At 36.0% G+C, this 26886-nt stretch overlaps 1 protein-coding gene and 1 long non-coding RNA gene across 10 annotated transcripts in view; one reads left to right on the top strand and one right to left on the bottom strand.

Annotated features, from left to right (window-relative positions):
- PARP4 (poly(ADP-ribose) polymerase family member 4) overlaps positions 1 to 26886 on the top strand; it is a 112646-nt gene that overhangs the window by 74687 nt on the left and 11073 nt on the right. For 8 of the 9 annotated variants that reach the window (XM_073894805.1, XM_073894803.1, XM_073894806.1 and 5 more), the window contains 6 exons: positions 1364 to 1444; positions 2741 to 2836; positions 3444 to 3566; positions 4418 to 4513; positions 13127 to 14125; positions 15869 to 15968. In XM_073894805.1, the coding sequence (XP_073750906.1) occupies positions 1364 to 1444; positions 2741 to 2836; positions 3444 to 3566; positions 4418 to 4513; positions 13127 to 14125; positions 15869 to 15968 (1495 nt within the window). The remainder of the gene's footprint in view (positions 1 to 1363; positions 1445 to 2740; positions 2837 to 3443; positions 3567 to 4417; positions 4514 to 13126; positions 14126 to 15868; positions 15969 to 26886) is intronic. The other variant, XM_025875229.2, reaches the window with a different exon arrangement.
- The window catches only part of LOC141373139 (uncharacterized), a 36721-nt gene continuing 11229 nt past the window's right edge, over positions 1395 to 26886 (bottom strand). Inside the window, exons 3-4 of the long non-coding RNA XR_012378843.1 lie at positions 8734 to 8773; positions 1395 to 1598 (exon numbers count right to left, since the gene is read on the bottom strand). This is a non-coding gene — a long non-coding RNA (uncharacterized lncRNA). The remainder of the gene's footprint in view (positions 1599 to 8733; positions 8774 to 26886) is intronic.

Raw genomic sequence — 26886 nt, 5'->3', positions numbered from 1 at the left:
ATGAACTCACTCTTTGAAAGTTGTAATAATTTTATATTTTCATATCTAATGCTCCGTGTACTTCCTTTGTTGTTCTTGTTTTCCTGTTTTGACACTTTAGTACACAATATGATATGGAGGATTGTTATCTGTACAAATGAGGACACTTTCATTCAGTTTCTGATGCAACAGTTCTTCTTCTGGTGTTCTTGGGTCTAGGTGTATCCATATGGGCATCAGTGGATATGACTAACTGCAATTAAATTTGGTATTTTATATGTGAACATTTTTTAGGGAGGTTCTCAAAGTTGTTCATGACATGATAAAAATTAAGTACCACAGATCAACCTGTGTTATTTTGAAATATTAAGTATAACAATACTGAACTAAGAGTAAACATATACTAAGAATGTCTTTGTTGTTTCTACTTTTGGATTAAAAGCAAATTAATTATCACCAAAAAATTTGTAGTATTTACATTAGTCCTTAATCTATTAGAGTCAGACCTGGAAATCCCTAACCTATCTATACTATATATATGTAGCTTTATTCATGGGATTATTTGCATGGCCAGATAAACTATTTCCCAGACATGGCAGATTTTTTGTTTTTCTTTTTTTAATAAAATATGGCTTACTTTTTGGCCCTGAATCAATAATTATAACTTACTATTTGCCAGTGATATATGTCTAGAACTTAAGGGAATCTCCATATTGTTTTAAAAATTGAATCTAAGGGGGAAATTAGTAAGTAAAAGGATTTTAACCTGGGAAGAGGTCATTTTCCATAAAATTGCAGTTTTTATAGTTGTACTTCCTCTGTGAATTGTGGCCTTATTGATAACAAAATTACAAGAGTTGGAATTATCATTGTAAGCAGACATTACTATTAAAATCAGTTGTGTTTGTTAGTCATTGGAGAGGAAGGGGGCAGTCCTTCACCTTGCACTTCCCAGGGCTGCCCCTGCCCTTCAGAGTGGAGGTCACATTCACAGTTAGGCATCACAGCACTAAGCTGACTCTTCCCACAGTAGAAGAACAGTTTAAAATTTTTGAAATAAATTGAATTGACAAAAATGCCCTTTTATAGAAAAGGTAAAACTGTAGGCATAGAAAACAGATGAGTGGGTGCCAGGGGCTGGAGGTGACAGCAAGGGGCATGAGGAGTGCCCTTCACTTTTGAAAGTGAAGGAACTCTTCTGTATCTTTATTTCAGTGGTGGTCACACAACTGTATACATTTGTTACAACTTATCAAACTATACACTTAAAAGGGGTGAATTTTATTGTATGTACTATTATACCTCAATTTTAAAAGTGTTTTCTAAGTAAGACTTTAATTAGAAGCCATTTGAATCTTTTTTCCCCTTTGTTGCTTAAACACAGATGATCCACAAGCTGACAGCACGAGCTCTGATCCAAGATTATGAAGATGGCATTCTCCATGAAAATGAAACAGATCATGAGGTTTGCTCTTTTCATTGTTCTTCATCCTTCTTAAATTGATTTATCCGTGGAAATGTAAAGTGAGGGTAGTTGGGTGGAGAAACGTGCGGTATGGGGGCATTCATTGTTACAGCTGTACTTTCTGCGCCTGGGCTGCAGGGTGCTCAGTAAATGTCTGTTGAATGAATTAATGAAAGAACAGATGTCATGGGTTTCCTAAGAATTCTGTGATCATTTTACTCATCAGAAACAGGCCAGAGGAGGGCTCCGAGAACGTTTGCTCAGTGCCTGTCATAAATATCACCTCAGATCTCATACACTGTAGGCGTTGGTATTCTCATCTTAGTGATGAAGGAGCCCAGGTGCAGGACAGGCGGGTGACCAGCCTAAAAACACACAGTGGAGCCAAAGCCCACCCTGCACCCTGCTCTTTCTTCACTGACCTGATGAGGCCCCCGGCAGGGGGTCCCACCCAGCCAGCCCACCTCATGGCCTGGTCCCTCTGTAGCTGTGAACTTAAATGAGCTTAGGAGCAGTGGTACTCAGTGCCCTCCCAGGAAGAAGGAACCAGAGTGCCTCCCCTGGCTGTTAATGCAGTCATAGCAGGTGATAGATGGCCTTGTGTTTTCACTGTACTCCTTTGCTGCCCTTGGATTAGCAGCCTGGTGTTCTGTTTTACTTAAGGCCTTTTTTTTTTTTTTAATTTTATTTATTTATTTGAGAGAGGGAGAGAGATCACAAACTGGGGAAAGGGTAGAGGGAGAAGCAGACTCCCCGCTGAGCAGGGAGCCCAATGTGAGACTCAATCCCAGGACCCTGGGACCATGACCCAAGCTGAAGCCAAGATGCTTAACCGACTGAGCCACCCAGGTACCTTACTTAAGGTCTTTTTATCTCTGGGGGCAACTGACAAGCCCTGCCACCAAATGGTTTTGAACAAGTCACTCCACATCTCTACACCTTGGATTCTTCATCTTTAAAATGGGAGGCATGGGCTGTATGTAAAAGAATGCAGAAACTCACCACACTTGAGAGTGAGAGTTCTTTGTAACCATAAAGAGCTATATAAATATGAATTGTTTTTTTCTATGACTTAGCCAGTCACTTGATCCTATTTTTCAGAGAATGTTGAGTCACCTACTCTAGACATTTAGACAGGGCAATTGACTCAATTTAATTTGAAATACTAATTATAAAATGGTTTATTTTATAGAAAACACATTTGTTGATTATTTAATACTTGTTTTATTGGTCATACATAGCTAAACAATGAAAAATAAAATAAGACGTGACTTCATTTGTTTGATTGTATTTTAGATGAAGAAGCAAATCTTAAAATCTCTGATTATTAAACTCAGTAAAGAAAACTCTCTCATAACACAATTTACAAGCTTTGTGGCAGTTGAGAAAAGGGTATGTATTATTAATTCATGTTATTTCATTTTTATTTACATATTAAGAAAATTACTTTTGCTCTGACTGTTACTGACAATATCTACATTCATGGCTTGTGAAGAGCAGGGAGGGGAGAGGCAGGGAGGACCATCAAACCAGGGCCTCACATTCATGAAGGGCTCATTATCATCTCTCTAAGTGGGTCACATATGTTATATTTTTAATGTTATAAATTATTACTTAGTTATATGTGTATTTCTGAAATACACTATAATTTTATTGCATTTTGGTGTTTCTCATCTTTTACTAATGCAAGACCCTCAACAAATAGAAAGGGCTTGAGCTTCCCTTACCCTGTGAGAGGCCCTTTCTCTTTCATAAGTTTAAAAGGAAAACCCACAGAAGGCACTTACCACAGCTCCCACACCAGCTCAATAAAGAGGAAAGCCACTCAACTGAGCAAACTTGTGTTTTTAGACTCTCTCTCCCTCCCTTGTGGCCCAGAACAAACAATCTAATCTGACACCCATACATATTTCAAATTAAGGATTCACTAGGCTTTAGAATGTAATCATTTAATTTGATAATGTCTGTTTTGTTTTTACCTAATTATGATTCAATATAGGATGGTAAGGAGTCACCTTCTCCTAATATTCCAAATATTTTGGAACTTATTGCCAAAGAAGATGTAGATTTTCTGCCATACATGAGCTGGCAGGAGGAGCAACCAGATATCAGTGTGGCACAGGTAAATGTTAATTACCAAATAAATTAATATTGTGTTTCCATATTTGTAGGATTGTGAGGGGAACCCTTTGTTTAAAATATCACCCTTATTGCTTGTATATGGAGAAACTGTTGTCTCCCTCAGAATGGAAAATATTTGCACATTTATAAAAAAGCTGTTACATGACTGAGAAAGTCACCATACATAAATGTAGCTGTAAAGTACCAAAGGGGAACAACTGTGATTTGGCTTTATTCATAGACAAATAAACTGTCATACAAGAAACTAAAGTCACTTCCTCTAAGTAATTAATAGGTTCATCGTGAAAGTAGTGATAAAAGTCCTATCTGAGAATCTAAATTCACCACTAATAATTCTTAAAGTTTATAGTGCTTTATACTGTGGCCTTTATAGCCAGAAATAAGATTGAAAAATGTGACTCCCATAGAAATTGGAAGGCATATTCAAAACCAAAGGAACAAAACAGTGCTAATAAGACCCTTAGGTATCTGGATTAGCAGAATCAAATTGCCAAAATTTAGGAATTTAGAATCTAAGGAAAAAATTTGAAAGGAATTTTGGGAAAATATAATATATGCAACATTCATTTTCTTTGATCCATTTTGAAGTTATTGTGTCAATTAAGAATATAAAAACACATTAAATGTCATTTGTTTACTTTATTCATAAGATCATAATCTGAGATGGTAAATAACTACAAAACCAAACCATAAATGTTTCCTCAAATTCTTCATGCAGAATTTTTGTTTTGTTTTATCTTACAGTTGTCTTTAAAGCAAGGAGAAAGGGATAATAACTTTTGAAAATCCTGTTTCCACTCTTTTTCTGAGTTCACTTCTCTGGTCACATAGGTCCTACTAGAGAGAAGAGAAACAGTGGCCACCACCGAACAGATGGGCAGTGGCAGGGCTGGGGAAATGACTGTATCCCAACTAGCAGATAAAGAGGTAGGCAGCCTTTGGTGCATCTCCCCTGTTGTTGCAAGCCCCTCCTCCTTTGGCTGAAGCAAATTCCAGGGGATTTAAAGAGCTGCACCTTTATTCCCCCTGCTCATTTTTTGCTCTTCCCCTTTTGGGAGTCAGACACTGAAGATTAGGACATTCAGAAACAATTCCTATATGGTGATAATTAAAAAGTAACTGCCCATACCTGAGGAAAGGCTCAGAGAAGACTCAAGAAGACATTAAGTTTATACTTCAGGCTGATCCTTACCACAGAGACAGCCTAAAACAATTAAGGAAGAGAAAAGAATAATAAAAATACAACAAATACTGAGGAAGGGAGAGAATCTTATATCCAGATTTACCACATTTCTTAGATTCAGATATTCAGTGTTCAAGGGGAAAAATCATAAGGCATACAAAGAAACAGGAAAGTATAGCCCAAAGAAAGAAAAAAATGAAACAATGGGAACTGTCCCTGAAAAAGACAAAATGGCAGATATATTAGACAAAGATTTTAAAACAGTGATCTTAAAGGTGCTCAGAGAACTAAAGGAAGATGTGGAGAAAGTCAAGAAAATGATGAATGAATGAAATGGAAATATCAATAAAGAGACAGAAGACTTAAAAAGAAACCAAGAAGAAATTCTGGAGCTAAAAAGTACAATACCTGAAATGAAAAATTCACTAGAGGGATTCAAAGGCAGATTTAAGCAGGCAGAAGAAAGAAGCAGTGAACTTGAAGATAGGACAGTGGAAGACTTAATATTATTAAAAGTGTCAGTATTAACCAAAGCAATCTATAGATTCAATGCAATCTCTATCAAAAGCTCAGCAATGTTATTGCAGAAATAGAAAAATCCACCCTGGAATTCATATGAAATCTCAAGGTACTCCAAATAGCCAAAACAATCTTGGAAAAAGAACAACACTGGAGGACTCACACTTACTGATTTCAAAACTTGCTCCAGTGTTACAGTGATCAAAGCAGTGTGATAGTGGTGTAAAGACAGACTTTTATAGATGAATGGAATAGATTAGAGAGCCCAGAAATAAACCCTTGCCTATGTGGTCAAGTGATTTTTGACAAAGTTACCAAGACCATTCACTGGGGAAAGCACAAATGATGCTGGAAAAACTGGAGATCCACATGCAAAAGAATGATATTGGACCCTTACCTAATATCATATATAGAAATTAACTCAAAATGGATATATGGCTTCAAACAATATAACTCCTAGAAGAAATATAGGACAAATCTTCACCCATTGGATTTAACAATGATCTGGCACAAGTAACAAAAGAAAAAAACAGAGAAATTAGACTTCATGAAAATTTTAAAAATTTTGTACATCAAAAGATACTATCCACAGAATAAAAAGATAACCCACAGATAGGGAGAGAATATTTGAAAGTGATATATCTGAAAGGATTAATATCCAGAACATATAGAACTCCTAAAACTCAACAACAACAAAACAAACAACCCAGTTCAAAAATAGGGCAGGGGCACCTGGGTGGCTCAGTCAGTTTGGCATCTGACTCTTGGTTTTGGCTCAGATCACAGTCTCATGGGTTGTGAGAGCAAACCCTTTGTCAGGCTCCATGCTCAGCAGGGAGTCTGCTTGAAGATTCTTTCCCTCTGCCCCTCCCCCTTTTTGTCTCTTTCAAATGAAAAATAAATCTTTAAAAACATTTTTTAAAATAGGGCAAAGGACTTGAATAGACATTTCTACAAAGAAGATATATGAATGGTCAGTAAGCACACGAAAAGATGCTCAATAGCAATACAGGCCTTCCTCAAGAAAGAAGAAAAGTCTCAAATACACAACCTAACCTTACACCTAAACAAGCTGGGAAAAGAACAGAAAACAAAGCCTAAATCCAACAGGAGAAAGGAAATAATAATGATTAGAGCAGAAATAAATGATATAGAAATTAAAAAAAAAACGCAGATCAGTGAAAGTAGGAGCTGGTTCTTTGAAAGAATTAACAACATTGATAAACCCCTAGCCAGATTTATCAAAAAGAAAAGAGAAAGTACCCAAATAAATAAAATCATGAATGAAAGAGGACACATCACAACCAACACCAAAGAAATACAATTACAAGAGAATATTATGAGCAATTATATGCCACAAATTAGGCAATCTGGAAGAAATGGATAAATTCCCAGAAACATATAAACTACCAAATCTGAAACAGGAAGAAATAGAAAATCTGAACAGACCCAAAACCAGCAAAGAAATTGAATCAGTAATCAAAAATCTCCCAAACAAACAAGGGTCCAGGGCCAGATGGCTTCCCAGGGGAATTCTACCAAACATTTTTTTTTTTTTTAAGATTTTACTTATTTATTTGAGAGAGACAGAAAGAGGGAGAGAGCGACATAGTACCAGAAGTCCTAGCCTCAGCAATTAGACAACAAAAAGAAATAAAAGGCATCCCAATCAGCAAGGAAGAAGTCAAACTTTCACTTTTCTCAGACAACATGAAACTCTATGTAGAAAACCAGAAAGACTCTACCAAAAAATTACTAGAACTGATACAGGAATTCAGCAAAGTTGCAGGATATAAAATCAACACACAGAAGTCTGTTGCATTTCTGTACACCAATAATGAAGTAGCAGAAAGAGAAATCAAGGATTCAATTCCATTTACAAATTGTACCAAAAACCATAAGACACCTGTGAAAAACCGAACCAAAGAAGTAAAAGATCTGTACTCTGAAAACTAACAAATACTAATGAAATAAATTGAAGAAAACCCAAAGAAATGGAAAAAGCATTCCATGCTCATGGATTGGAAGAGATGTCTCCAGAGGCAAGGGAAACAAAAGCAAAAATGAACTATTGGGACTTCATCAAGATAAAAACTTCTGCACAGTGAAGGAAATACTCAACAAAACCAAAGACAACCAATAGAATGGGAGAATATATTTGCAAATGTCTTATCAGATAAAGGGCTAGTATCCAAAATCTATAAAGAACTTATCAAACTCAACACCCAAAAAACAAATAATCCAATCAAGAAATGGGCAGAATACATGAACAGACATTTCTCCAAAAAAGACATACAAATGGCCAACAGACACATGAAAAAATGCTCAACATCACTCATCATCAGGGAAATACAAATCAAAACCACAATGAGATACCACCTCACACCAGTCAGAATGGCTGAAATTAACAACTCAGGAAACAACAGATGTTGGCAAGGATGCAGAGAAAAGGAAACTCTTACATTGTTGGTGGGAATGCAAACTGTGCAGCCACTCTGGAAAACAGTATGAAGGCTCCTCAAGAAGTTAAAATAAATTACCCTATGACCAGCAATTACACTATTAGGTATTTACCCAAAGGATACAAACATAGTGATTGGAAGGGGCATCTGCACTACAGTGTTTATAGCAGCAATGTCCACAATAGCCAAACTCTGGAAAGACCCCAGATGTCCATTGACAGATGAATGGATCAAGAAGATGTGGTGTGTACACACACACACACACACACACACACACACACACACACACACTGGAATATTACTCAACCATCAAAAAGAATGAAATCTTGCCATTTGCAATGATGTGTATAAAACCAAAGGGTATTATGCTAAGTGAAGTCAGAGAAAGACAAATACCATATTCTATTTCACTCATATGTGGAATTTAAGAAACAAAACAGATGAACATAGGGGATGGGAAGGAAAAATAAAGAAAAATAGAGGTAGGCAAGCTGTAAGAGATGCTGAACTCTTGGAAACAAACTGAGGGTTGCTGGAGGGAAGGTGGGTAGGAGATAGGGATAACTGGGTGATGGGCATTAAGGAGAGCACTTGATGTGATGAACACTGGGAGTTATATGCAAATGATGAATCACTAAATTCTACCTGAAACTAATAATACAGTATTGTTAACTAAATTGAATTTAAATTAAAAATTAAAAAAAAGAATTCTGCATCAAATTTAGCTGTAAGCCTTACCAATAGTTACAGAAACATTTAGCACTATGACATGCTATTTTTTTAGCTATTTTAATAGTCTTCTATTTTCACTTTTGATAATTAAGCCTCTAAAATTGCAATTGAACCAGCTTTAAACCATCATTATACCATTATTTTTTTATTATAGGAATGAAATTATTGAGACATATTGCATTAATGGTTATAATATAATTATAATATAATTAAACAGATGCACTTTAAAAAAAAAAGCATGCTGAACTTACCACTTCTGTTCAACATTGCATAGAAGACTGTAGCTGGTACCTAAAGCAGCAAAAAAAATATATATACACACACACACACACACACACACATATATATACACATGTATATATATATACATATATGTATATATATAAAGCATACATATTGGAAAGGAAGAAGTAGAGCTGTCTTTACTCATAAGCAACCTAATTGTTTCTGTAGAAAATCTTAAAGATTCTATAGAAAGACTAGTAGAACTAATAAGTGCATTTGACAAGGTTATAGGATGCAAGTCAATATTAGAAACCAACTGGATTTCTGTATACTGGCAACAATCAAAAATTGGAATTTAAAAATCAATACCACTTATAATATCATAGAAAATACGAAATACATAGAACCAAATTTGGCAAAATAAGCAGGACCTGTACACTGAAAATTATAAAACATTGCTGAGAAAATTGCGATTGAAGAAGACCTAAATAAATGTTCTTGGATTAAATGACTCTGTATTGTTAAAACACTGATTCTCCTCAGATTAATCTATAGATTCAGTTCAGTCCAACTCAAAGTCCCAGCAAGTGTTTTGTTTAGAAATTGACACACTGATTCTAAATTGTATATGTAAATGTAAAGGATCTTGGTTAACCAAAACAACTTTGAAAAAGAAGAAAACGTTGGAGGCCTTACACTATCTGATTTCAAGACTTATTATAAGGCTACAGTAATTAGGAGAGTGTGATATTAGTGTAAAATAGACATCTGCACCACGGGAACACCACTGAAACATATAACAGTTGGAACAGAGTAGAGATTCTAGAAATATATCCACATATATAGGGTCAGTTGGTTTCCTACAAAGGTGTCAAGGCAATTCAGTGGGGAAAGGATGATCTTTTTCAACACATGGTTCTGGAACAATTGGATGGCCATATACCAAACAAACAAAATGAACCTCTATCCTTAGCTCACACCATGTGCAAAGATTGATTGGAATATAGACCTTGAATGTAACAACTGAAGCTAGAATATCTGGAAGAAAATATAGGAGAAAATATTAATGACTTTGGGTTGGACAGAGGTTTCTTAATTTAAAAAAACTAAAAAATTGGTGAATTAGACTTCATTAATATCAAAAACTTTTGCTCTTCAGAAGACACCACTAAGCAAATGAATGGGCCAACCACATTTGTGAGAAAATATTTGTAAAACATATCTGACAAAGACATCTAAAATATATAAAGCAATCTTACAATTCAATAATAAGGTAACCCAATAAAATAATGAACAGATTTCAACAGACACTTTACCAAAGAAGATATACAGATGGCAAGCAAGCATATGAAAAGATGCTCAACCTCATCAGTCATATAAGAATATGCAAATTGGAGCCACAATGAGATACCTTTCCATACCCACTGGAATGGCCTAAAAGGGGATGACAGTACTAGATGTGGCGAGGATGTGGAACACTAACTCCCATGCACTGCTGGTAGAAGTATAAAATGGCACAACCATTTTAGAAACTCTTTGACAGTTTCTTAAAAAATAAAACCTACACCGACCATTTGACGCAGCCAGATGAAATGAAGGTGTGTGTTAAAAGATTTCTACATGAGTACTCATTGTGGCTTTATTTATAGTAGCCAGAAGTTGGAAACAACCATCAGGAGATGAATGAATAAACAAACTGTGATATTACCATATGATGGAATACTACTCAGCAATAAAAAGGAATTAACTGTTGATACATGCAACTACATGGATGAATGTCAAGACAGTTATGCTGAGTAAAAGAAGTCAAACAAAGAAGAATAGATATTGTATGATTCCTTTGATACAAAATACATGTAAACCAATCTGAAGTTATTGTAAGCAAATAGTGGTTGCCTGGCAACAGCGAGGGGAGGAATGAGATGGATTACAAAAGGGCACAGGAATATCTTGGGAGTGATGGTTATGTTCATTCTCTTCATCAGAACTCACCAAATTATACCTTTTTTTTTTTTTTAAGTAAACTCTACCCCCAATGTGGGGCTCCAACTCACGACCCTGAGATTGGGAGTCACATGCTGTACTGACTGAGCCAGCCAGGTGCCCCTAAAATTATGTACTTTAGATATGCAGTTTATTGTACATCAATTATACCTAAGTAAATCTATTCTGAAAATTTTAATTAGCTCTAACCAAATTGCCCTCTGTGTAGGTTGCCAATTCACACTCCTATCAGTAGCATGCAAGAGGCTTTTACCCTGTCCCTCTTTAACCCAGTGTATCATTCAAATGTTTGAACTTTGCAATCAGACAGGTGAGAAATGTATTAGTGATATTTTAATTTTCATTTCTTTCTGAAGGAAGATGAGTTTGTTTTCATATTCTTAAGAGCTCTAGGTATCTTCTTCTCTATGGGTTATCTATTAATGTTTTTTTACCTTTGTTATTGTGATGTTAGTCTTTTTTTTTTTTTAAAGATTTCATTTATTAGAGAGAGAGAGCACAAGCAGGGAGAGCAAGTGGCCGGCAGAGGGACAGGGAGAAGCAGGCTTCCCCGCAGAGCAGGGAGCCCGATGCGGGGCTCCATCCCAGGACCCTGGGATCATGACCTGAGACAAAGGCAGACGCTTAACCAACTGAGTCTCCCAGGTGCCCCTAGTCATTTTCTTATTTATTTCAGGAAATATAGCTATTAGGGAAATTAGCCATTTGTAATTTGAGTTGCACAGATTTGTGTCCCAGTTTGCCATTTGTATTTTGATGTCATTCATCATCTTTTTGTCATGCAGATTTAATGCAGTCAAATTTTTTGATCTTTGTGTTTCTTGTTTTTGTTTCATATTGTTTTGTTTTGTTATCATGCTTAGAAATACCTTTCCTATTCAGAGACTATGCTTCCTAAAAGTTTCCTCTTACTTATTTTTTAAAATTGTTTCATGGCCTCTTGTTTACATTTAATTTTTCATCCAGTTGGAATCTATCCTGGTATAAGATGAGAAGTATGTAACTAACTTTATTCCTTTCCAGATAGCTACCCACTTTCCCCAACACTGTTTATTGGATAATTCTGTTTCCTCCCATTGACTTAAAATGTCATCTTTATCATCTACTAAATTCCCATGTGTTTTAGGATCTATTGCTGGACCCTCTCTTCTGTTCCATTGATGTGTCTAATTATTGTAATTTTATAAAATGCTTTAATATCTAATAGGTCTAGTCTATCACTATTGCTTTTTTTCAGTTTGCTTATCTAATGAAAAGAAATTTAACCAGAAAAACATTGTTTTTAAGTATTATTTTCAAATACATGTCTTGTCATACGTTCTGCAGTATAATTATTTAAATGTATACTGGAAATGACTGAGTTGGGGAAGGACTACTCTTTTTTTTTTTTTAAATAGCTGATTTAAGGGGCACCTGGGTGGCTCAGTCGTTAAGCATCTGCCTTGGCTCAGGTCATCATCCCAGGGTCCTGGGATCGAGCCCCGCATTGGGCTCCCTGCTCCGCGGGAAGCCTGCTTCTCCCTCTCTCACTCCCCCTGCTTGTGTTCCCTCTCTCACTGTCTGTCTCTGTCAAATAAATAAATAAAATCTTTAAAAAAAAAAAACAGCTGATTTTTAAAAAAAAAATAAAATAGCTGATTTACATTGGTAAAATTATAGGCTAATTATTTTTTTTAAAGATTTTACTTTTAAGTCATCTATACTCCCAATGTGGGGCTCAGATTTACAACTCCGAGATCAAGAGTCACATACTCTATCCACTAGGCCAGCCAGGTGCTGCCAGGCTAATTATTTCCAAAATATCTCAAAGACTTGTAATTCATATAAAACTGGATTTTATTTACTTGCAACTTTTTAAGAAAGACTTTACATTCAAATAATAATAGTAACATAGCATCCTTAATTCCCTTTTGTTTTACATATTGTTCAAAATCTGGTGTAAAGATATATTCATGTAGTTACTTTAAAGCTTTTGAAATTTTTTGTCAGTCATCTCATTTCCTTAATATTGCTGTAAAGCAGAATAAAAGACTAGAATAATTTATTCAAATTATCAGCTTATTTTAGGGCTAATTTACACACTATGATACTGCTAATTATAAAATTTTGGACAAGACACTTATATGGTCCTGAGTTTCCTCTTGTATAAAATGAGGGGTATTCAAAGTTTCAACATGCTAAGAACAAAGAGAAACTAAGATCTTTGATGTATTTATTATTGCTATTCTCTCCAAATCTCAGATTTGTATCTATATAACAAGGGCATTGCATTTAAATTATCTTGAATCTCTCCTCTTTTCAATGCTCTAGAAAAAATAATTGCTTGTCTACCCAGAAGTCAATTCTAGGAAGTATGTTTGGTTGTTTGTTTTATTTTGTGTTTTCCCTTACATTATATTTTTCCCTCTTGGACAGCCTTTTTCAGCATTCTTTGAATGGAATGAAGAACTGCAACAACCACATTTGACTAACAGAAAGTTTAGATCATCTCAGCTGGAAGATTCTGAAGATTTTGAAGATAGTTCCCAACTATCAGAAAAACCTTTCACACTCAGCTTTGAATGTGGAGATGGGGAAACGCCATTGGGTTTAAGTCAGATGGATTCATTTAAACGACCACTATGTAGAGATGCCCCTTTCCCAAAACTGGTTGGTTGTTGCAGCATTTCTGCTGCTTGTGGTTCAGCCAGTTTGGAAGATGAGCCCTTTGATGGTTCTGGTTTCCTCCATCCTCCCCGCTCATGTTCTAAGAAGGTTGCTAGGAGTCTCCAACAGTTTGGTCCATCTAAGAATGACCAAGACCTTCAAGCTGACTATTTGGGTGACATTACCCCTGTGTCATGTACCCCTTTCAGACTGCCTCCCCCATGTCTTGGTTCCTTTGCTTTTTCTGCTCTTACAAGCACCTCATTTAACTCCAGAGAGGTTAATCTACCTGAAACTTATCAAGACCATAAGACTGACAATTCTGCTAGCATTTTCCCTAAATTGGACTCTCCCATGCAGCCAAATATTCTTCTGCCTCCTCATAGAGTTAGTTCTGCTGGTCCATCCAGAGGGTTTGACGTTCATTCCCTTTCTTGTTCTCCTCTTTATTTTCAAAATTCTCCAGTTCATTTCAGAGCCAGTTACAAGCCACCAATAGATCTGTTTGCTAACACTGAATTGGAGGGTTCTTTCCGTACAGATCTCTCTGCCGAAATTTCATTATCTGCTTCAAGTAACGGAAGATTTTCTGAAACAGAAAATAATGAAACACCAAAATTTCTGGGAAGTCGTTTTTTTAAAAGAAAAAAAGTGGCAAAATCTGATATAACAGGAAGTGACTTTACTGAAAGCTTTCAGGCACAAAAAGATGAACAGAGCTGGATGAATTTTGTGCCTTGGACTGAACTCTTCAGGCTACAAACTGAGGTATTAGTCTTATTTATCCTTAAGTCTATGGTTAATTAGCTTCAGAGTTCAGAACGGAGCTATTCAAAGTAGCTGGTCTTTGAAATGTTTACCAGGGCACTACTGAGGTAAGTGACTGGTGGAAGAATGTAAATCAACACGCTGCTTCCTTCATTGAGAAAATCTTGCTTAAAAAAAGTCATTGAACAATACAGTGTGCTTGATGGCGGTATTTATCTATTTTTAATTGTTAGTCCAGAATATCATGCAAGTGAATGTTAATATTCCTCAGTTGAAAATTAGCATCCCTGAATGGGTTATGGGGTAACACCTTGATTTCCTAGCTTCTAGAACAGATAGATGAATTGCAATCATGTAAACTTCCCATTGTGAAATAAAGAACAAGTATAAGTATATTCTGATTGTTTTCACATATGGTCTTGGGAATATTACTCAACATGTAAGACTGTGTTAAAGATTATCATTCCATTTGTGTAGCTAATAAACATTCAATAAATATAATTCCTGCACTGGTACTAAGACCCAGTCTCACACGTGTAATTATGTGTTTTGATGTAAAGTAGTTTAGTGAAGTGGAAAAGCAACTTGATTTAGTGTGAGACTAAATTTGAGCCTCAGTTCTACTTCTTTGTGATTTAAGACAAGTCAGATAACCTTTCTCAGTCTTAGTTTCTTCACCCATATACTGGGGATAATAATAGTGTCTGCCTCCTAGAGTGGTTTTGAGGTTTAAACGAGATAATAACAGCTGGCCAGCTTTTTTTTTTTTTTTTTAACCTGAAAGAATGTACATGAAAGCAGTGTTGGAAGCAGTATAGCAGATACTGCTATCTATGGGCCCTGGAGCCAGACTGTTGGGGCTTAAATTGTGCCTCCGCTGCTTGTTAGCTGTGTGACTTTGAACAGGTTGCTTTAACTTCTATGTGCCTCAGTATTCTCATCTGAAAAGTGGTTCTCATCTGCAAAAGGTATAGTAATGGCCTCTGCACAAGAAGTGGCTAAAAAGATTTTTTTTAAAAAACCAGGCACCCAGAACTAGTTCAACACTAGTTAGCATATATCACTGCTATTATTTTTCAAATTATTGCCATAGAGTCTGTGTATCTGCCTATGACTTCACCCTCCTTTCTGCTTCCTGTATTATTTCCCCTGAGACCTGGAGTCGATCTACTTCAAGTTCAAGATCCCCATGGCTTGAGATCCCCATGAGGCTTACAACTACCTCATAATATGTAAAAAACATCAGCCTTAAAAGTTAGCTGAGGTGGGCAGGGGACAGTGAGAATAAATAAGGTAGTTTTAAAAAGCATATTTACCATAACAATTTTATATTTAGTAAAAAAATGTCATTTTCATATTTCACACATCATAAAGGCACATTTTTAATGTTGCTCAAAAGGAATCACGCTACTTAAAAGTTTGAGAAACATCAGTTCAAAGCATTACTAGAAGAAAAAAATGCATAACACCATTTTTAAAAATCCTTACACATGAGCCTCTTTCCATACTTTTTGTAAGTGCTACCTGATACATAACATCCATAGTATTTTTGAGATTCCCAAAAATACTGTGTCACTAGTATATGAAGAACTTCCATTTTAAGAATAAAAATAATAAAAATTTTTGATAATAAAATTTTTAGAAATGTCTTAAACTGAATTGAAATAATTGGAAACATTTATTAAGTTCTTATGTATGTGAATAAATTTCAATAATGTGGCTTAAATTTGTTTTATTTTATAGGATGGCTTCTGGAAACTTACGCCAGAACTGGGATTTATATTAAACCTTAATACAAATATTTTAAACAGCTTTCTTGAACAAAAAGGCATTCGATCTCTGGGTAAGTCACCATTTTTCTATTAATTAAATGGCATGCTCTTAATTGTTGTAAATTTTGTTGTAAACTAGTGTACTAATATGATAATTATGTAAGTTACCTATGAATGGAATTTTATTTGTTAACCATCAAGGAAACAGAGGACTAACTTATAGTCATATCTTTATCAATAATTAGGGTATTGCCTGTGCAAATTAATTAGCATAAGTAGCAGTAACTTCTATTTTAAAAATCCAACATTTCAGTAGCTTAACATAAAGATTATTTTCTTGCCCATATCACAGTAAAATAGTGGTCAGCAGAAAATTCCACTCCAGGTTGTCATTTAGAGACCCAGGCTCCTTCCATATTGTGGCTCAACCATTATCAAAAGTGTCTTTGAAATTACTCTAGTAAAAAGAAAAGAAGAAAATTGCTCTGGCATCACCTACCTGGTAGATAGGAGGAGAAAAGAGAAAATGTGGCAGGATCTAGTAACAGAACTCCATCCAGACACAAGAAGGCTGGGAAATGTACTTTAACTTTGTGTTAAGGAAGAGAAAACAGCTTTTATGAGCATCTAGTCAGTCTTTACCGGAGCAAGTTCAACGTCTATGGGCCTGTTTCTTGTCATGATAATGAAGGGGATGGATGAGCAAGTAGTTTAAAGGTGAAATGCTAGTCCTAGGTTAAGAGATTTTTTTAAAATTTTTTTGAGATTTTTTTTTAATAAAATAAACATTTTATTAAACAACTAGTCAGTATTCATTGAACAGCAATGTCTAACTACCCTGCCATCTCCTCAAAAAATGTTAGGGTTTTCATACTCCAGGCTTATCCGAGGGTTAGCAGATCTTTGTTTGACTTGCACTATACTAAAAAGAAATGATGAATATCTGCATGAGGAGAATTCTAGTTCCTGGAATGATAAAAGAGATTGTATCAGACTAACTCTCCTACCAAAAACATTTCTTTACCCCAGACAAAATATTTTAAAACCACTCCTTTAAGACCTGTAATGCAATAAAAAAAACAAGCAGAAACCAAAGGGTACAAAATCCCCCCAAAAAAAGAAGAAAATGAGGTGAGCTCCACATTTATCCAGCTGTTCAAAGGTACTTCTCAGTTCATGAGGCACTTGAGAGGTTAGAACTGAAACAGAAAGTCTTAATGGGATATTGACAAAGGGGTCAGAGTTCAAGGCTGCCAGAGTAGCTGGAAATTAAGGGTGAAAAACCTAGAAAGGAGTGAGCCATGGAGCAGGGAGCTCTGAAATCTGCATACAAATTCCCTCAGATCATTGGTTCTCCCCTAACCCATATATACACAGGGTGTGACTTCAAGGAATCCAGAAAAAAGCAACAACTAGAAAGAAAGAGTAGAGCAGGGATTTCGGCTGCTGCCAAGTTTTGGGGAGACAGAATTTGGCATTTGAATTATAGCAAGTTAGAATTTATAAACATCTCAAATTTTCCACTAAAACTCAAAAAGGGTCAAAAGAACCATAAATCATGATCAAAGACTACCACAGAATGAAGGGGAAATACGAAATAGGCCCACCCTAACAAAACCTAAAACAAAGCTTTCAAAGGATACACCAGAACAAAACTCAACACTCTTTAGAATAAGATAGCATAATCCAGAGTCTCCACAATTTTCACAGTACAATCTAGAATGAAAATTTAATAACATACAAAGAAGCAGGAAAATATGACTTATAATCTAGGGGAAAATGGACTACAGATGCTGACCTACAGATGCCCCTGATGTTGGAATTAGCAGACAAGGATTTAAACTGCTATTATAAATACAGTAAAGGATTTATCAGAAAAGAAGAACAGAATGGGTGAACAAATGCGAGGATCTCAGCAAATAGATGGAAACTATAAGAATCAAATGAAAATCCTAGAACTGGAAAATACGGTATCTTCAATGAAAGGGTCATTGGATGGGCTTAGTAGCAGAATGTACAAAACAAAACAAAAAAAGATCATGTAACTTAAATTACAATAATATAAAGTGGTAATAAAAATTACCCAAACTGAAGCATAGAAAAAAAATAGAATAAAAAAAGAAGAGAATCCAGGACATGTGGAATGATATCAAAAGGTTTTACATTTGTGTAATTGGGATCCCAAAAGGAAAGAGAGTAAATAGAAAAATGTTTGAATAAATAATAACTGAATTTTTTCTAAAATTGTTGAAAGACATCCAACTTAAAGATCTGAGAAATTCAACAGAACTTCAGGCAGGATAAATACAAATAGAACCACATTTAAGTAGACCAGAATCAAACTGCTGAAAACCACAGATAAATCTTTTTTATTTTATTTTATTTTATTTTATTATGTTAGTCACCAAACATCATTAGTTTTTTGTTTTTTTTTTTTAAGATTTTATTTATTTGACAGAGAGAGACAGAACACAAGCAGAGAGAGTGGGAGAGGGAGAAGCAGGCTTCTCGGTGAGCAGGGAGCCCGATGAGGGGCTTGATCCCAGGACCCTGGGATCATGACCTGAGCTGAAGGCAGATTCTTAATGACTGAGCCACCCAGGCGCCCCCATCATTAGCTTTTGATGTGGTGATCCACGATCCATTGTTTTTGTATAACACCCAGTGCTCCATGCAGTACATGCCCCCCTTAATACACATCACTGGGATAACCCATCCCTCTACCCCCGTCCCCTCTGGAACCCTGTTTGTTTCTCAGAGTCCATAGTCTCTCACGGTTCATCTCTCCCTCCGATTTCCCCAACCACAGATAAATCTTAAAGCAGACAGAAAACAAGGACACATTAGAGTCAGGAGAACATCTATAAGAATTTTTTTTTCTTTTTATTTGACAGAGAGAGACAGAGAGAGGGAACACAAGCAGGGGGAGTGGGAGAGGGAGAAGCAGGCCTCCCGTGGAGCTGGGAGCCCGATGTGGGGCTTGATCCCAGGACTCTGGGATCATGACCTGAGCCGAAGGCAGATGCTTAACAACTGAGCCACCCACATGCCACGAGACAGATTTTTTTTTTTTAAAGATTTTATTTATTTATTTGAGAGAGAGAGAATGAGAGACAGAGAGCACGAGAGGGAAGAGGGTCAGAGGGAGAAGCAGACTCCCTGCTGAGCAGGGAGCCCAATGCGGGACTCGATCCCGGGACTCCAGGATCATGACCTGAGCCGAAGGCAGTCGCTTAACCAACTGAGCCACCCAGGCGCCCTATTTTTTTTATTTTTAATCTTTTTTTTAATGATTTTATTTATTTGACAGAGAGAGAGAGTACAAGCAGGTGGAATAGCAGGCAGAGGGAGAGGGAGAGGGAGAAGCAGGCTCCCTGCAGAGCAAGGAGCCGGATGTGGGACTCAATCCCAGGACCCTGGGATCATGACCTGAGCTGAAGGCAGTCGCTTAAGCAACTGAGCCACCCAGGCACCTCAGATTTTTTTTTAAAGTAGGCTCCACAGTGGAGCCCAACACAGGGCTTGAACTCATGACCCTGAGCTCAAGACTCAAGTCCAGAACAAGAGTTGGACACTCAACCAACTGAGCCACCCAGGCACCCCAACATCTATAAGAATTATTTCACATCAGAAATAATGGAAGCTAGGGGCACCCAGGTGGTTCAGTTGGTTAAGCGGCTGCCTTCAGCTTAGGTCATGATCTCAGGGTCCTGGGATCGAGGCCCATGTCCATCTCTCTGCTCAGTGAGAAGCCTGGTTCTCCCTCTCCCTCTGCCTGCTGCTCCAACTGCTTGTGCGCTCTCTCTCTCTCAAATAAATAAATAAAATCTTAAAAAAAAAAAAGAATGGAAACTAAAAGGTAATCGAATAATATCTTTAAAGTGCTGAAAGAAAAAGCCCTATAAACTAAGAACTCTATATCCAGCAGAAAAGATCCTTTAAAAATAAAGGAGAGGGACACTTGGGTGGCTCAGTTAAGCGTCTCCCTTCGGCTGGGATCGTGATCCTGGAGTCCTGGGATCAGTGGGGCTCCTTGCTCAGCAGGGAGCCTGCGTCTCCTTCTGCTTGCTTCTCCCTCTGCCTGTTGCTCTCCCTGCTTGTGCACTTGTGCTCTCTCTCTCTCTCTCTGGCAAATAAATAAAATCTTTAAGAAACATAAATAAAAAATAAAAATAAAGGAGGCTTTTTTCCATAATCATAAATACAGAGAACAAATTGGCAGTTGCCAGAGGGAACAGGGTTGGAAGGGACGGGCAAATAGGTGAAGAGTATTAAGAGGTACAAATTTCCAGTTATAAAGATATAATAATGGGGATGAAAAGTATAGCATAGGGAATATTAGTCATAATATTGTAATAACATTGTATGATGACAGATGGTAATTACATCTATGATTGTGAGCGTAGTATAATGTATAGAATTATTAAATGACTATGTTGTGCACCTGTAACTAATATAACACTGTATGTCAAGTATACCTTAGTTTAAAAAAGAAAACACGAAAAACAAGTAACTAAAATGTATCTATCTATATATATGTATGTATTCAGATTAACAAAAAACCTGAAAAAAAGAAGAAATGAAGGAAATTAACAAAAGTCAGACAAACAAAAGCTGAGACAATGTCAAAGGACATAAGGTCAAAATACAAAAATCAATTTTAATTTCATGTACTAGCCACAAATACTTGGAAAATACAATTTTAAAATACCATTTATAATGGTATTAAAAACATCAAATGCTTAACAATAATTTTTTTAAAAGATATGCAAGATTTCTAAAATGAAAACTACAAAACATTATTGAATTTTTTTTTAAAGATTTTATTTATTTGAGAGAGAGTGAGAGAGCACAAAGCAGGGGGAGTGGCAGAGGGAGCGGCAGAGGAAGGGGCAGAGGGAGAAGGAAAAGCAGGCTCTCTGCTGAGCAAGGAGCGCAATGTGGGACTTGATCCCAGGACCCTGGGATCATGATCTGAGCTGAAGGCAGGCTTAACTGACTGAGCCACCCAGGTGCCCCAATTGAGAGAATTCTTAAAAGATTAAGATAAATGGAGAAAAATTTTAAGGTAATGGGATTAGAAAACTAAAAATGTAAAGATGTCAGTTCTCCCCAGTTGATCTATAGATTCAATGTTGTGAACAACCATGCCCACAAATTTGATAATCTAGATAAAATGGACTGATTCCTCGAAAGATAGTATCTGCCAAAACTCACACAAGAAGAAATGGAAAATATGAATAGACCTGTATCTACTAAAGAAATTGAATCAATAATTAATAACCTTCCAAAACATAAAGCACCAGTCCCAGATGAGTTCACTGGTGAATTCTACCAAACATTTAAGGAAGAAATTATACTAAGTCTCTATAATGTCTTTCAGAGTAGAGAAGCAGTGGGAATAATTCCTAACTCATTCTATAAGGGCAGCATTACCCTAATACTAAAACTAGACAAAGACATTACAAGAGAAGAAAACTACAAACCAGTATCTCTCAGTAACATAGATGCAAAAATCCTCAACAAAATATTAGGAAGTTGGATCCAAAAAAGTATAAAAAGAACATCATGACCAAGTGGGATTTATCACAGGTATACAAGTCTGGTTCAACATTAGGATATCAATTAATGTGATCCATTACATCAACAAACTAAAAATGAAAAATCACATGATCATATCAATAGATTCAGAAAAAGCATTTGAGAAGATCGAACACTCATTGATGCTAAAAACTCTCAGTAAACAATGAACAGAGAATCTCAACAGAGTAAAGACTGTAGAAAAAAAAAAACTATAGCTAATATTATACTTAATGGTGAGAAACTAGAAGCTTTTCCATGAAGATCGGGTAGAAGGCAAAGATTGCCCCTCTCTTCACTCCTTTTTAATATTGTACTAAAAGTCCTTGCTAATGCAATAAGGCAAGAAAAGGAAGTAAAAGATATATAGACAAAGAAGGAAAAAATTAAAATTTTCTTTGTTTAGAGATGATATCATTGTCTATGTTGAAAATTCAAAAGAATCAACATAAAACCCTTGAAATGTAACTGAAATTAAAATGAAAACTTCAAAAAGGTTTTAATTAGATTTGCAAGTAACGTAAAAAAAATTATTGAAACTAGTGAATAATTATACCAAGCTTGCAGGATACAGGTTAATATACAAAAGCCAATTGCTTACCTATATTCCAACAAAGAAAAAATGGAATTTAAAATAAAAAACACAGTATCATTTATATTAGCACCCTCAAAAATGAAACACATAGATATAAATGTAATAAAATATGTATAAGAGCCATATGAAAAAAAATGACAAATCTGATCAGAGAAGAGCTAAATAAATGGATTGATTTTCCATGTTCATAGATAGGAAAACTAAGTATTGTCAAGATTGATCTACAGTTCGGGGCGTCTGGGTGGCTCAGTTGTTAAGTGTCTGCCTTTGGCTCAAGTCATGATCCCAGGGTCCTGGGATCAAGCCCTGCATCGGGCTCCCTGCTCGGCAGGAAGCCTGCTTCTCCCTCTCCCACTCCCCCTGCTTGTGTTTCCTCTCTCGCTGTGTCTCTCTCTGTCTCTGTCAAATAAATAAATAAAAATCTTAAAAAAAAAAAAAAAGATTGATCTACAGTTCAATGGAATACCAATCTAAATCCCAGGAAGTTATTTTATGGATATGGACAAACTGATTCTAAAGTTTATATGGAGAGGCAAAAGACTTAGACTATCCAAAACAATATTGAAGAAGAAAGTTGGAGGACTGATGCTATGCAACTTAAAGACTTACTATAAAGCTGTAGTAATCAAGACAGTGTGGTATTGATGACAGTATAGACAAATAGATCAATGGAACAGAAGAAAGAGCCCAGAAAAAGATTCACTGCAATCCCAGGGTACAATTTTATACAAACTGACAAGCTGATTTTAAAATTTATATGAAAATGCAAAAAACCTTAAAATAATCAAGATAATCTTGTGGTAGAAGAAGACAGTAGGAGTGTACAAATTTAAGACTATAAGCCAGTATGGTATTGACATAAAAATAGATAAGTAGACTAATGGAACACAATAGAAAGTCCAGATAGAGACCTGCATATTTAGTCCACTGATTTTCTTCAAAGACACCAGTGAAATTAATGGGAGAGGAAAGACTTTTCAAAACTGATATTAGAAAAATTGGATTTTCAAGTGGAAAAAGAACCTCAACCCTTACTTCATGCCATACTCAAAAATTAATTTGAGGGGCACCTGGGTGGCTCAGTCAGTTAAGCATCTGCCTTCAGCTCAGGTCATGATCCCAGGGTCCTGGGATTAAGCCCCTCATTGGGCTCCCTGCTCAGCGAGGAGCCTGCTTCTCCTTCTCCTTCTGCCTGCTGCTCCCCCTACTTGTTCTCTCTCTCTCTCTCTATCTAATTAATAAAATCTTTAGGGGCTCCTGGGTGGCTCAGTCATTAAGCATCTGCCTTCAGGGCTCAGGTCATGATCCCAGGGTCCTGGGATCGAACCCCACATCAGGCTCCCTGCTCCGTGGGAACCCTGCTTCTCCCTCTCCCACTCCCCCTGCTTGTGTTCCCTCTCTATCTCTGTGTCTCTCTCTGTCAAATAAATAAAATCTTTAAAAAAATAAAATCTTTAAAAAAAATTACTTTGAGATAGAACATAGACCTAAATGTAGAACTATAATACTTCTAGAGGATACAAGAAAAGTGGAAAATTTACAAATATGTGGAGGTTAAACAACATGTTACTGAATAACCCGTGGGTAAAAGCAGAAATCAAAAGAGAAATTAAAAAATACTTGAGCTAGATGAAAATGGAAATACAATATACCAAAACATGGGATGTGGCAGAAGCAACTCTAAGAGGGAAGTTTATAGCTATAAACAAAAGATCTCAAATAAACAACCTAACTTTACACTGCAAGGAACTAGGAAAAGAAAAACTAAACCCAAGGTTAGTAGAAGGAAGAAAATAACAAATTTCAGAGTGGAAATAAATGAAATAGAGACTAAAAAGATAATCGAAATGATCAATGAGGGGCACCTGGGTGGCTCAGTCATTAAGTGTCTGCCTTTGGCTCAGGTCATGATCCCAGGGTCCTGGGATCAAGCCCCGCATCGGGCTCCCTGCTCTGCGGGAAGCCTGCTTCTCCCTCTCACACTCCCCCTGTTTGTGTTCCCTCTCTCGCTGTCTCTCTGTGTCAAATAAATAAATACAATCTTTAAAAAAAAAAGATCAATGAAACAAGAGCTATTTTTTAAAAGATAAACAAAATAGACAAACCTTTAGCTAGATTCACCAAGATAAAATAGACTCAAATAAAATCAGACATGAAAGAGACATTGCTGTTGATACCATAGAAATCTAAAGGGTCATAAGAGACTACTATGAAGAATTATATGCAAACATATTAGACAAGCTAGAAGAAATGGATAGATTCCTAGAAACATGCAACCCACCAAGACTGAGTCATGAAGAAATATAAAATTTGAACAGACTCATTAACAGTAAGGAGATTGAATCCGGAACCAAAAACCTCCCAACAAACAAAAGTTCAGGACCAGATGGCTTCACCGTGAATTTTACCAAACATTTAAAGAATTAGTACCAATCCTTCAAATTCTTCCAAAATGTAGAAGAGGAAGGAACACTTCGAAACTCATTTTATGAGGCCACCATTCATCTGATACCAAAACCAGACAAAGACACTACAAGAAAAGAAAATTACAGGCCAATATCCTGATGATTAAAGATGCAAAAAATCTTCAACAAAATATTAGAAACTCAAATTCAACAATACATTAAAAGTTTCATGATCAAGTGGGATTTATTCCAGGGATGCAAGGATGGTTCAACATCTGCAAATTAATTAATATATCACATTAACAAAATGAAGGCTAAAAAAATCACATGATCATTTCAGTAGATGCAGAAAAAACATTTGGCAATTTATTTTTATCATTTATATTAAAAATAAAAAACCTCTCAACAAAGTGGGTATAGAGGAAATGTACCTCAGCATAATAAAGGCCATACCTGACAAGCCCACAGCTAACATAATATTCAATAGTGAAAAACAGAAAGCTTTTCCTCTAAGAGCAGAAACAAGACAAAGATGCCCACTATCCCCATTTTTATTCAACATAGTATTGGAGGTCCTAGTCAGAAAGGGGTCCTAGGCAAGAAAAAGAAATAAAAGGCATCAAATCAGAAAGGAAGAAGTACAACTGTTGCTATTTGCAAATGACATGGTAATACATATAGAAAACCCTAAAGACTCTACCAAAAAACTGTTAGAATTAATAAACAAATTCAGGAAAATTGCAAGATACAAATAGTGAGCTGATAGTGAGCTATCAGAAAAAGATTTTAAGAAAATAATCCCATTTACAATTGTATCAGAAAGAATAAAATACCTAGGAATAAATATAACCAAGGAGGTGAAAGACCTATACATAAAAACTATAAGATATTGATGGAAAAAAATGACACAAATAAATAGAAAGATATTCCATGCTCTTGGATTGGAATATTGCTTAAATGTTCATACTACCCAAAGCAACCTACAGATTCAGGGCAATCCTTATCAAAATTCCAATGGCATTCTTCACAGAAATAGAACAAACAATCCTAAAATTTGTATGGAACCTCACACACACACACGCACACAAGAAAAGCAAAAAAAAAAAAAAAAATCCAAAAGAAGCTGGGTTTTTTAAAAGATTAATAAAAATCATAAAGTTCTTGCATGAGTGAACAAGAAAAGAGAGATAGAAAGAAGGCATTATAAACAATACTCAGAATAAAAGGGAGGACTTAACAAAAGGTGGTAAAGAGATTTAAAACATAACAAGAAGAACTTATGAACAGCCTTATGCCAGTAAGTCTTAAAACTTAGATGAATTTTTAGAAAAAAATAAATTTGCCACACCCAACTAAAGAAAAAATAGAAAGCCTGAATCATTCTGTAGTGATTAAAGAAATTAGTTTAAAACCTCCTGACAAAGAAAACAACACTAGGTTGAGATGGTTTTACCCCCATCTTCTACCAAATATTCAAAGAACAGATAATTCCAACCTATACAAAATATTGCAGAGCTTAGGAAAAATGAGAATACCTTTCAGCTTATTTTATTAGCATAATTTAATAACAGATATGACAAGGTTTACAGTAACATCAAAAAGAATAAAATACTTAGGAATAAATTGAGCAAAAGATATGCAAGCCTTATACACTGAAAACAATAAGACATTAATAAAAAAAGTTTTAAAAGATCTAAATAAATGGAAAAACATCACATGTTCATGCATTGGAAACCTTGATATTGTTAAGATGACAGTACTCCCCCAAATGATCTACAGATTCAATCCACTCCTATCAAAATCTCAGATTACTTTCTTGCATAAATTGACAAGCTGATCCTAAAATTCATATGAAAGAGTAAAGACCTGGAATGACCAAAACAATCTTGAAAAAAAATAGGAGTATTAACACTTCTTGATTTCAAAACTTACGAAAAGCTTCGGTAATCAAGACAATGTGGTAATGGCATAAAGATAGATGGAATAGAATCAATGGAATAGAACTGATAGTCCAAAAATAAGCCTCTACATTTATGGTCAGTTGTTGACAAGGATGTCAAGACAAATGCCATGGGGAAAGAACTGTCTTTTCAACAAACAACTGGTGCTGGGACAACTGGATATCTATATGCAAAAGTGTGAAATTAGATCTCTTCCTTACAAATATAAGAGTTAAAATTATGCAGCTCTTACCCTACAACCCAGCAATTGCACTACGGGGTATTTACCCCAAAGATACAAAGGTAGTGATCTGAAGGGGCACCTGCACCTCAGTGTTTATAGCAGCAATGTCCACAATAGCCAAACTATGGAAAGAGCCTAGATGTCCATCAACAGATGAATGGGTAAAGAAGATGTGGTACACACACACACACACACACACACACACACACACACACACACACACAC

The sequence above is a fragment of the Callorhinus ursinus genome, unplaced genomic scaffold, assembly GCF_003265705.2.
Source record: "Callorhinus ursinus isolate GAN/ISIS: 27379988/994484 unplaced genomic scaffold, GSC_fseal_2.0 scaffold7, whole genome shotgun sequence".
Classification (NCBI taxonomy): Eukaryota; Metazoa; Chordata; class Mammalia; order Carnivora; family Otariidae; genus Callorhinus; species Callorhinus ursinus.
The sequence above is the reverse complement of the archived record's forward strand: the minus strand, read 5'-3'. Positions and strand labels throughout refer to the sequence as shown.